General features: G+C 47.0%; 1 protein-coding gene across 1 annotated transcript in view; it reads right to left on the reverse strand.

Annotated features, from left to right (window-relative positions):
* Nucleotides 1–12,525, reverse strand: part of LOC119971604 (APAF1 interacting protein) — a 65,563-nt gene that overhangs the window by 14,529 nt on the left and 38,509 nt on the right. The window contains exon 3 of the mRNA XM_038807390.1: nucleotides 6,043–6,091. Within this exon, the coding sequence (XP_038663318.1) occupies nucleotides 6,043–6,091 (49 nt within the window). The remainder of the gene's footprint in view (nucleotides 1–6,042; nucleotides 6,092–12,525) is intronic.

Here is a 12,525-nt window from a genome sequence, read left to right on the forward strand (position 1 = left end):
GCACTGCTCCATTCACCTGAGGAAGGAGCAGTGCTCCGAAAGCTAGTGTTTGAAACAAACATGTTGGACTTTAACGTGGTGTTGTAAGACTTCTTACTGTAAAATTCTGGAGTTGAATTGAAGTCCAGGTAACTACACTTTGCCCGAGAATATTTCCATCCTTTTAATTTTGTGATCCATCTCCCAGAAATCAATGGGTTTATCCTGAAGATCTTTCTGATGGACAGTCACTATCTCTGTGAATGATTTTTAGTCTGTAAAGAGATAGGGGCTGGAACTTCCGCTGTTCACACTGACGGGATCTTCCGGCCCTGCCGATGGCACACCACAGCTGCAGGTTTACTGGTAGAGAGGGGTGCATTCAACAAGAAACCCTGTTGACAATGACAGGACCAGAAGATCCTGCTGATGGCCAATGGCGAGAAGCCTCCGCAAGGAAAATACAAACCCAGGGTTTTGAGATTCCTTACTGCTCCGTAGTTTTTCAAGATGACTTTTCTCTGCGTCTGACTCGGAAAAAACAGTTCTTAAACTTCCTCTCTGTATTTTCCAAGAAAGGAAATGGATTACCATGTTTTGAAGTCATTGTTGTGAAACAAATAATCACATTTATGATCTTTCATCTCAGAAACCTATTCCACATTCCAAGATAGTGGAAAACAACAGGAGATTTAATCCTCCACAGCAGTTTTGAGTGTCTGATGTATCTGGCTGGTTAGCAGTTCCCAATGTCTTTATTGTTGATTAGTATTCAGCACTTTGCATTTTAATGCCTCCCCTTCAAGAGTCAATTTTTAAAGATGACCTTGACACCCACCAGGTGTGAAATTCTATGCACATGTCAGTGCAGGTCTGCAGTGCACTCTATATTGGAACCTTTCAAAAAAGAGGTCAATTTAGAATACAGGTGACTGGTGGTAGCCATCTTTGATCGGTGTCTTATCCTGTATTTTTATAAAAACCGGTCCTCTTCAAATAGTTCAATATAGTTTTGGTTAGCAGGTGAAGCTGTAGGTAGACCTCATTCAGTCACATTTTCCTGTTGTCAAGATTGTGTTTTTGGCTAGTTTGCAGTTGGTCCGTAATCGACTTCTCAGTTTTAACATGAAGTTTGCAGCTTCGGCAATCCTGGTGCTAATTTTGGCATCAATGGACATGTCGCTGGTAATTATTGATGCAGCATATGTGAAACTGTCAACGACCTCCAGAATGCGGTTATCAACTTTGTCGGAAGGTGGACTATCTACTTCCTGGCCCACAACCTGGTCTTCCTAACACTGATCGTCAGTCCAAAGTTCTTGCAGGTCTGTGAGAACTGATCAACAAGCTGTTGTTGAACCTCAGCACGGGATGCCAGCAATCAACAACTTGTGGATTAGGCCGTTACACACTTTGGTCTTGGCACGGGACCTTGTTAAACAGCTTGCTATCAGTTCAGCCATGCAGGTAGACACCCCATTTGAGACTTTGAAAGTGTGCAATAGCAGATCGAGAAAAAAACGTCCAAAGAGAGTCAGCACCAGGTTGCTGCTTGACACTGCTGCTATCTTAAAAACGTCCAGTGTTGCTCCATTGTAACTGACGGAACTCTGCATATTCTCGTGGAAGACACCCAGCCTATTTTCTGCAGCAGTTTAAACAGTCCATCTTTGCTGACATGATTGAAAATTATCGGTGAGGTTCACGAGGAAATGTAGAGGAGGTATTTGCTGTTTACCACACTTCCCCTGTAACTGCCAATGTGAGAAAACATTGTCAACTGTGGATCTTCCAGCTCTGAAGCCACATTGACACTCAGGGTAGATGTGTGATACCAAGACTGCACTCTGGTTAGAGCAGGAGTGGGCAAACTTTTCCGTGCAAGGGCCACATTCAGAAATTCACAATTTTAAAGGGCTGCATAGTATATTAAATAAAATAATTACTTCACCCGGTTATGATTCTGGGCGCCTCATATAGAACATAGAACAGTACAGCACAGAACAGGCCCTTCGGCCCTCGACGTTGTGCCGAGCAATGATCACCCTACTCAAGTCAACGTATCCACCATATATTTTTTAATTTAAAGTACCCAATTAATCTTTTTTCCAAGTAAGAGGCAACTTAGCATGGTCAACCTACCTACCCTGCACATTTTTGGGATGTGTGGGGTGAGACCCACGCAGACACAGGGACAATGTGGAAACTCCATACGGACAGTGACCCAGGGCTGGGATCAAACCTGGGTCCGCGGCACCGTGAGGCAACATGCTAATCACTGCGCCACCGTGCCATCAGTTCCACACAATACTTAACAAGGAGATGCCTCAGTAATTGTTTCTGTCACTGCAATCCTCTTTGTTCCTTTCCAAGGTGACTATATTTACACCACACTTGTCTTACGGCACGGCCTTGTTGAATTATACCATGCTAGACTCGCTGTCCAGCTCCTCCATGGCAGGGAAGTCTGAAATGACGTTGAGAGCTCCTTTAATGACAACATTCTCCGTTGTGTAGAGTTCAAGATGATGCTCTCCCCACTTTTCCATCTGCTTGTTAGGCTCAGTGATGATCATCCTGTTTTTGACACTTGATTCTGGCAGATCTGAGACATCCAGTTTCTGTTTGCCGGGGACCTGCTTGTAGTTCAGGAGGGCTCTCCTCTTAGTTACAGTAACTGACTTCATTTCAGTCCAATAAGCGTCAAACTAGTCAGCATTTTTCTGCTCACTTTTCCCATTTTCAGTGAGCACAGATATTGATAGTGTTACACAGGTGAACACACTTTGACACAGCACTCTGGCCTTGGACCTTGCTATCTGAAAGAACAAGATCGAGGATGCTGAGAAACTCCTGGGTCCTTTGCTGTCTTTCAAATTAGATGTTAAAACAAGCCCTTGACTTCCGGGGATGGGGATGAGCGAAGCGGGCGCACAAAAGGTGGCTCTCCTCCTGGAAACTTGAAATTAGGCACTTTTAACCCAAAATAGCCCGCTAAAGCCGGGGAAAAACATCCCCACCCTCCTCCAACACCACCACAACGAAATGAACATGCCAGGCAACAACAACCCGAGGAGCCGAAGAGATGGCAGAGGTGTAAAAACCGGGAGAGAAAGACCGAGGCGACGGCGAACACACAGGATGACGAGGTCCCGGCCACACCTGAACAGGATGGACTGTCAGAATATATGCCAGGCTACCTCCCGATGAATGAATGGAACGGATTCCTAATACAGGAACCCCTAGAGGTCAAGGATGCCATCAAACCTGAAATGATGGCGATGGTGAAAGTGGTGGCCGTGGAGGCGCTGGTCACCCTGCAAGCAGTGCTACAAAAGACGGAACAGTGGCTAGAGACGCAGGCGGCGACAATCAGAGAGCTGGATAAGGCCGCAACGGACCAGAGCGATCGGATCGTCTCGCTGCAGACAGGGATGGAAAGGTTGATGGTGACACAAGGGACACTATGAGGGAAGGCGAGGATCAAGAAAATTGATCGCGCTGCCAGAATCTCTGCATTGTGGGTCTACCGGATGGCACCGAGGGCAGGAACCCGATGGAGTACGTGACCCAGATGCTGGGCAAGTTTGTTGGAGGGGAAAGCTTCATCAAACCCTCAGAAGTGGACGGAGTCCATAGGTCACTCCAGCCAAAGCCCAAGGCTAGGGAGCAGCTGCGGGCCATCATTGCGAAACTGCACCGGTACCAAGACTGGGAAAAGATCCTGAACTGGGCAAGAAATGCAGTGTCCTGTATCTGCGAGGGACACTCGATCCGGGGTACCAAGAAATTTGGGACAGACCTGGCCTCATGCCGAGCATAATTTAACAAAGCCAAGGCAACCCTTTACGAGAATAATGTGCGGTTTGGAATGCTGTACTCTGCCAGGTTCTGGGTGACTTTCCAGGGCAGGAAGTACTATTTCACCGCACTGTTGGAAGCGGATGAATTTGTGCACAAGCATGGGCTGGGAAGGCAATGAAACCCCAGCAGTGAACCAGACACATAATCGTATTGGTCCACAAAAAAATGTAGCGACTATTTACATGGGACTGAATTGCCTCATCTTCATATCTGACATAGAGTCTCAGAAAGGACGGGGTGAGAGCAGCAAGGCGAAGGAGAGTGTGAGGAGGAGGAAGGGGGGGGGGGTAAAGAGACACACACCAATCGGGACGGGGTATAGATTGACCCGGGGGTAGGGGGTGCGCACCACACTACCAGGTGAGCTAGCGCAAGGATTTACGAGCGGGTGGGGGGTGGTGTGGCATAGCTCCCGATAGGGAGAGGATTCCTGCCAACAGGGGGAGAGAATCTAGATTGGGGGAGGGGTGGGGGGGGGGGGGGGGGGGAGGGTTTGGGGAGGATAAACAGAGGAGGATGGCTGTGCGGCAGGGATGGGGGAGAGACAGACTCGGGGGGAAAGCCGAGGGACAGGTGGGACGTTGGAGGGGGGTGTAGGAGGAAGGGAAGGGTACAAGGCTGACTATGTCAGATCGCACATGGCAGCAAGGAAAGCAAAGGCATTGCAAACAGCCACTTTGGAAATCCTGGAGTGCAGGGGCACATCCACATGACTTACACATAATTGGTGGCCATCTTGTGAGGTGCCTGGACAATGAGTAACCCCAGAACGCAGGGTTTCAGCCATATGGTGGGGCACTGACCACGGCCATCTTGGATGGCCCCCAAACAAAGGGAAACCCCGGAGGGCAGGCGCGCATCCACAATCTAAGTATGGTTGACTTCACAGGAGGGGGGAACAGAAAACACCTGTCTGAACAGTCACCTGAAACGTGAGGGGACTTAATAGCCCAGTGAAAAGATCCAGAGTCTTTGCCCATCTGAAAAGTATGAAAGCCGACAGTCATCCTCCAGGAGACCCAACTGAGGAAAAAGGACCAATTCTTTTTGTAGGATCTTCTTTTAGATCCTCGGCTTCCCCCCCCCTCACCCCACTTCCCCCCACATACACACAAATGCCATGATTAGTTTGTCTACTGTACTGAAGAAGACCGTGGAGATGTAGATCGGAGGGATCTGACTGAGGGTAAGAAAGAGCTGGGTGGGACTGATGTACCAGGATCTGTTCGTAGCCAGCACCCAATAGAGTAGTGAAAGGGGAGAGAGAGTGGGGAGCCACAAGCGAGTCACGGGGTAAATATGAGAAAGAGGGGGGAGGGGAGGACACACAAGGAAATTGAGAGGGACTCATTAGGTATCTGTAAATACGTGCCCGGGTCAAACTTGGAACTGTAACAAAGGTACGCTGTTCAAGGGGGGGGGGGGGGGGGGGGGGGGCACACAGCCACAGCAGGAGGGAAAGCAAATGTATGTAAATATCTGTACTCACAGCTGCCTGTCTTTTTACCTCCTTTTATTTCTTGCTCATTTTTGTTCTATTGTTTTTGTTTGTTTATTTTTCTATGGTCGGTGCGTTTATGTAAAGTAATGTAACATAAAACATACGAGTTGTGAAACACAAAATGTGAAAACCTAATAAAAAAACAAGTCAATTTTAGGGGGATGTAAATGATCCCATAACACTAGTCAAAGGACTGGTCTTTCTAGTGTTCTGGCCAATTTTCAACCCTCAATCAATAGTGCTAATACATTACATAAAAACATAAAATGCTGGCGGTACTGAAATGTGAAAACCTAATAAAAAAACAAGTCAATTTTAGGGGGATGTAAATGATCCCATAACACTAGTCAAAGGACTGGTCTTTCTAGTGTTCTGGCCAATTTTCAACCCTCAATCAATAGTGCTAATACATTACATAAAAACATAAAATGCTGGCGGTACTGAACTGGTCTGGCAGTAGCTGTGCGGAGAGAAACATCGATAATGTTCAGGTCAGTGACCTTTCATCACATGTGGGCGTCATCACCTTGCTGTTTGTGGAACTTGCCGTGCACAAATTAGATGCTGTGTTTCCTACATTACAACCATGCCAACACTTCAAATGTACGGAATTCGCTGTAAAGCAGGTTTGGACATCCTGAAATCATCAATGCAAATCTTTCTTTCTTTTTCTTTACCACAATAAATTCACCACACACCTGGATCCTCTCCTTCTGAATACCCGAGGGAGCAATGTAGATTTCATCACTGAAAAGAGAAACATGAAATTACGTTTAGACTTCAATAAAACAAGAACTGAACACAAGTACCAGCAACACTGTTTAACAGAGAAAGAATAAAAGATCCTTACTGCCTTAGTCCCAAGGAATCAAATTGCAATTTCATACGTTTTTTACAGGGTGCTTAACTCTTATTTCAGAGGATAATTGTCACCGAAACGTCACAGATCTTGGGTTATGACGAAAATCTACTAAGGAACAGCAGATCTTAGTCAGGCTATTTTAGCATTGAAATCAAGCTGAAATCGGCCAGAACAGCTGTTGAATCCAACACATCTTGGGCGAAATTCTCCGACCCCCAGCAGGGTTGGAGAATCGCCCGGGGCCGTCAAAAATCCCGCCCCCGCCGTGGCAGAGATTCTCTGCCACCCGCGAATTGGCGGGGGCGGGAATCACACCGCGCCGTTCGGCGAGGCCCCTGCGGCGATTCTCCGGCCCGCAATGGGCCGAAGTCCCGCTGCTGGGAGGCCTCTCCTGCCGCCGAAGTTTGAACCACCTCTGGTGGCGGCGGGATCGGCGGCGCGACCGGGCCCCCGGGGTCCCGGGGCGATCGGACTCCGGGGAATGCCCCCACGGTGGCCAGGCTCGCGATCGGGGCCCCCCGATCGGATGGCGGGCCAGTGCCTTGGGGGGCACTCTTTCTCCTCCCCCGCCGCCATGGCCTCTGCCATGGCGGAAGCGGAAGAGAATCCCCCAGCGCACATGCGCCGGTGGTGACGTCAACGGCACCACCGGCGTATGCGCGAACCGGCGAAGGCCTTTCAGCCAGCCCTGGCGCCAGGCCTGAAAGGCCGCTGGTGCCGGTTTTGGCGCCAGTCGGCGTGGTGCCAACCGCTCCGGAGCGGAGAATTCCGCACCTTTGGGGAGGCCCTACGCCGGGATCCCCCGTCCCGCCGGGTAGGGGAGAATGCCGCCCCTGGAAACTGCTTGGTATCTGTTGGGTGGAAACACCATGGCCATTTTGCCTTTCAATCTATGGTCCTAATAGCGGAATTTTATTTTATTAGCAAAACTGTCCGATATTCTTAAACTCTTTAACAGAAACCCTATGCTTCCGTTTAGCATCGCAGAACATGAAACTCTGAGACAGAAAATTCCAAGTTGCCAATCTGAACTATTAAGGCAAGGTTCTAAGTCAGGATGTAATGGAAAGCTCATATCTGGTTCAATACCCAACATATAGACCAGCAATCTGACAGTTGGCACTGCCAAGCTACAGACCATTCACCACAACATTTCAGAGACATGGGTGTACTGTGGCCGTTGAAAAGGTTCATCTGGAGTAGTACAATGAGAATGGGAATACCTAAATTTCTCAGTCACAGAGCGCAACAAAGTATGGTAAACCTTTATAAATCCCTTTTGAGACTTAACTAGAGTACTGAGCCCAATTCTGGGCACCACACTTTCGGAAAGATTTCAAATCTTGATGGTGCAGAGGAGATTTACCAGATATCAAATATGAAAGACTTCGGTTATGTCGAGAGGAAAGTTGACATTATTCTGCTAGAATAACGAAGGTTAAGGGAGATTTGATAGAGGTGTTCAAAATTATCAGGGGTTTTGATAGGATCAAGAACAAATTGTTTCCACCAGCAGGAGGGTTGATAGCAAAGGGGAACAGATTTAAGGTAATTGGCTAAAGAACCTGTGATAAGAGGGTTTTTTTTTTAAACATAGTGAGTTACAATGATCTGGACTAAAAGGGTGGTGGAAGTAGATTCAATAGTAACTTGTAAATGGGTAGGTGCTTGGAGTGAGAAACAATAATTACAAGTCAATGAGGAAAGAACAGGGGAATTAGATAGCTTTTTCCAAAGAGCCATTATCCTCCATTATTGTGCAAGTCTGCGTGAATCTTTGTGACTGGCTTTAATAGTTTAAATATGGCCATTTATACATATTTGGTGATATTCATGAAACCTTTTTTAAGATAACAGAAATTAACTCTATATTACTTTATAAGTATCTACACAGATGCTCTTTGAGATCTTCATTCATTATTCTTTATGTTCATTAGGTATTCATTATGCTATCCTGAAACCTCACTGATAGACACAGCATTGAAATCATTGAAATGGGTGCAAAGTTGTGATAATTACCCACTGGGTAACTGGTAAACATGGTGCAAAATGTTAGGGCTGGTGCATTCAGGTATACGTACAATTTTAATGCATGATAAGCCAGAATTACTGCCAAACTGCCTCTCTGGCATTTTGCAAGAGTGGAACAGCATTCCTTCAAAATATAATTATGTTGGAGATGCAAAATAAAACATTCTCCACCTCATTCTCCATCCTTCCCATCCATGATATGCACTGACTCCAGTTTTGCCAAGATTCCTTGATACCATACTTGGTGAAATGCTGCCATGATGTCACAGTCACCTCCGCTCTGGAGTTCAGTTCTTTTGTCCATGTTTGGGCCAAAGCTGTAATGAAGACAAGAGTTGACTGGCCCTGGCAAAACCCAAACTGAGCATCAGTGGGGAGGTTATTGCTGTGTAAGTTTTGTTTGATAGCAATGTTAGTGACACAGGTGAGGAAAGTGATGGAAGACTTTCTTGGATGAATATAGCTCCAACTACATTCATGAAGCTCAACACCATATAAAATAAAGCAACTCTCTTAATCAGCACCACATCTACCACCTTAACACTCTCTCCATCACTGGCGCATAGTAGTTACAGTGTGTATCATTTACAAATGGTAGGGAAACATCTGGGAACTATAGTTTGGGACAAAATCAATAGTCACTTAGATAATTAAGGAAAGCTAGCATGGATTAATTAAGGGACAATCGTGTTTAACTAAATTTAAAATTTTAGTTTAGAGTACCCAATTATTTCCTTTTCCAAATAGGGGCAATTTAGTGTGGCCAATCCACCTACCTGCACATCTTTGGGTTGTGGGGATGAAACCCACGCAGACATGGGGAGAATGTGCAAACTCCACACGAAAGTAACCCAGGGACGGGATTCGAACTCGGGTCCTCAGCGCCGCAGTCTCAGTGCTAACCACTGCGCCACATGCTGCCCGTGTTTAGCTAACTTACTGGAATTTTTTTCAGGAGCCAAAAGGGAAGTTTGTTAAGGGCAAAAATGTTGATGTGGTGTATTTGGATTTTCAAAAGGCATTTTATACAATGCCATACGTCAGAGTTAGAACATAGAACAGTACAACACAGAACAGGCCCTTCGACCCTCGATGTTGTGCCGAGCAATGATCACCCAACTCAAACCCCCCCCCCTTAACCTTACTTTTTAGGACACTACGGGCAATTTAGCATGGCCAATACACCTAACCCGCACATCTTTGGACTGTGGGAGGAAACCGGCGCACCCGGAGGAAACCCACGCACACACGGGGAGGACGTGCAGACTCCGCACAGACAGTGACCCAGAAGGTGGAAAGACGGTATAAAATAAAGGGAAAAACGCTAAAAGGAAGTGCAGTAACAGAGGGATCTTGGTCCAAATGTCCATAAGTCATTAAGGATGGCAGGGCAGGTTAAGAGAGCAGTTAATAAACCATATGGTATCTCAGGTTTTTTAATAGCAGCATTGAGTACAAAGAGTAAGAAGGTCATGTTAAACTTGTATAAGGTACTAAATAGGCCTCACCTGGAGCACAGTGTCCAGTTCTGGACATCATGCATGAGGAAAGGTGCAATGGCATTGGAGGCAGTACAGAGGAGGTTCACAAGAATGATTCCAGGGATAAAGAAGCTATGAGGATAGATTAGAGATTTTCCTTGGAGAAAATGCTAAGACTTGATTCAGGTATTCAAGATTCTGAGGGGTATGGACAGGATAAATAGTGAGAGACTATTCCCAACCAAGAGTACATCATGAACTAGAGGGCAGAGATTCAAAACAATTGTCCAAAGGAGGAAAAGTGACACTAGGAAAAATTCTTCTCAACCAGAGGGGGGTTGGAGTCTGGAGAATGTACAGGTTACGGGGTTAAGGCAGGGGAGTGAGACTAGGTAGAATGCTCTTTCAGAGTCGGTGAAAACTCAGAGGGTCGAATGGCCTCCTTCTGCACCGTTTAAAAAAAAAAGATGACATCGACCACCAAGAAGGACAAAAGAAGATGTAGGGGAAGACCATCACCTACAAGTTTCCCTCCAAGCCACATACAATCCTGACTTGGAATTATGTCGCCATCTCTAGGTGAAAATTCTGGAACACCCTTACAAACAGAATTGTAGGTATACTCGCACCACATGGACTGCAGTATTCTAGAGTGTGGCTCACCACCACCTTCTCAAGGGAAATTAGGGATGGGCAATCTCACATCTCATCAATGAACATGGAAACAAAATTTACACTTTTTTTTAAATTAAGGGGCAATTTAGTGTGGCCAATCCACCTACCCGCCACATCTTTGTGGGGGTGAGACTCACGCAGACACAAGGAGAGTGTGCAAACTCCACACAGACAGTGATCCGGGGCCGGAATCAAAACTGTGTCCTCGGCGCTGCGAGGCAGCAGTACTAACCACTGCGTCACCGTGCCGCCCTTATGAAAAAAAAATTGCACAATCAAAATTTGGCATTCATTTTTACTCAGCTATCCCTGCTGCTTATCCTGAAAATACCTTTTGATAGCTAATGTGTTGAGATGCAAGGAAATATTCAATTAAGGTTTTATGCGTATTAGAAGCCCTGATGATATGACTGGCTTTTAAACCTATTGCATCTAATGAAGCAACAAACACTAGATGGTGCTCAAAGACTGTAACTTCATCACGGCAGCCGAACACTACATTCCAAATCATTCTCATTATGTGTCATGGATGGCCCAACGTCGTACTACAAAGGTTCCTGACAAATCGACAAGTACATTAATCCTTTCAATTTATGAATCCTTTCAGTCAGTCCATAATTGGCACAGAGAAACAAGCCTTGTGGGTCTTTTGGAGGTGTCGCTATGATCTCCATCGCTGGTGCCATGCCAATGAACCCTGACTGTTCAGGTTTACACTAGGCATAAATTAGGATTATCAAAATCTTTGCCTAACTGCCCTCAGACAGCAATTCAATTCAAACAGATTTAATATCTCCAGCCTATATAGATTGAAGCATTTCAGTCACAACTTTAAAGCTAGTTTCTGCACTGTTTTTTATTCGTTAAGGTTCTGAAATTCTGGTGGACAAGAGGTTTATTTATTTATTTTAAATATTTTTATTCAGGCATTTATATAAACAGTAAATACAAAAACAAGAGCAAAAACAAACAGGAACATCCTAATAGATAACCAGCTAATCAACACCCAAACCTCCCTATCCTTCCCCTCCTCCATCCAGCCTTCCCCATGTTAACCCCTTTAGCCCCTCCCTTTCCTCAATTCTCCTTGGAGAAGCCGAAGAATGGCTTCCATCTCCGGGCAAACCCAATGATCGATCCTCTCAAGGCGAACTTGATTTTTTCCAACCGAAGGAACTGCGCCAGGTCACTGATGCACTATCAATGGACACGAAACGTAGATGAAGTCCGAAACGAAAGGCTTTAATCAGCAAGAAGTGAGCCCGGCAGCAGACGTACAGAAATGGTCTGGCTGCTGGGGACACGGCCTCGCCTCGTAGGCGGAGCTACCTTCCTCTTAGCCAATAGAGATACGGAGAACACGATACCTGGGCCAATGGGCAGCGAGCCCTCTGCACCAATGGCAGCTCACACTCCCAGGTACCGTAATACCCCTAGTCATACTACCACATTCACCCCATGTTGAGAAAGGAACCCGGAGGGGAGGGGGGGGGGTGTACGGGTGATGCGGACATAGAGAGTGAGGGGGGGGGGGGGGGGGGTGTCCCGTGCAAGTTGGTAAGAGACTGGTATTATGACTAGTGATGCCGATCGTACCTCTTCAAAAAGTGGCTGCCCACTGGCCCGCAGCTATGTACAGGGTTGAGTCAGAACACACAGTAACTATATACAGGTTTGAGTGAGAAAAAAAAAAAGAGAGAACAAGCAAGAACAAGGGTCCATCAACAGTTCACACAGACTCGATCAGCCGATCGGGTGCCTTGGATGTCCTGTGCGACCGGCGGAGCTTCGCTGGAGACGTTGGAGTTGTGGGCGTCCGTGACTCCGGGAGTGATGATCCGGTCCTTGTGGCTGCGTCCGTACCCCTAGTCGGAGCTGGCGAGGGCCAGGCCGGGGGAGGGTCGTCCTGTCCATTAGGCAGCGCGTGTAAGGGTGTCGGCGGGCCAGGGAGGGGAGCGCCTGCCCGGGGCAGTTGCGGTTGGGGGGTGGTTGAGGGGGCTGGCGCCGGAGGTGGTGGTCGGGATTCGGCGGGTGCCAGGTCCCGTAGGGTGACCGTGTCCTGTCGGCCGTCGGGATACTCCACATACGCGTACTGTGGGTTCGCGTGGAGCAGCTGGACCCTTTCGACCAAC

The sequence above is a fragment of the Scyliorhinus canicula genome, chromosome 9 (assembly GCF_902713615.1).
Source record: "Scyliorhinus canicula chromosome 9, sScyCan1.1, whole genome shotgun sequence".
In the NCBI taxonomy this organism is placed as follows: domain Eukaryota; kingdom Metazoa; phylum Chordata; class Chondrichthyes; order Carcharhiniformes; family Scyliorhinidae; genus Scyliorhinus; species Scyliorhinus canicula.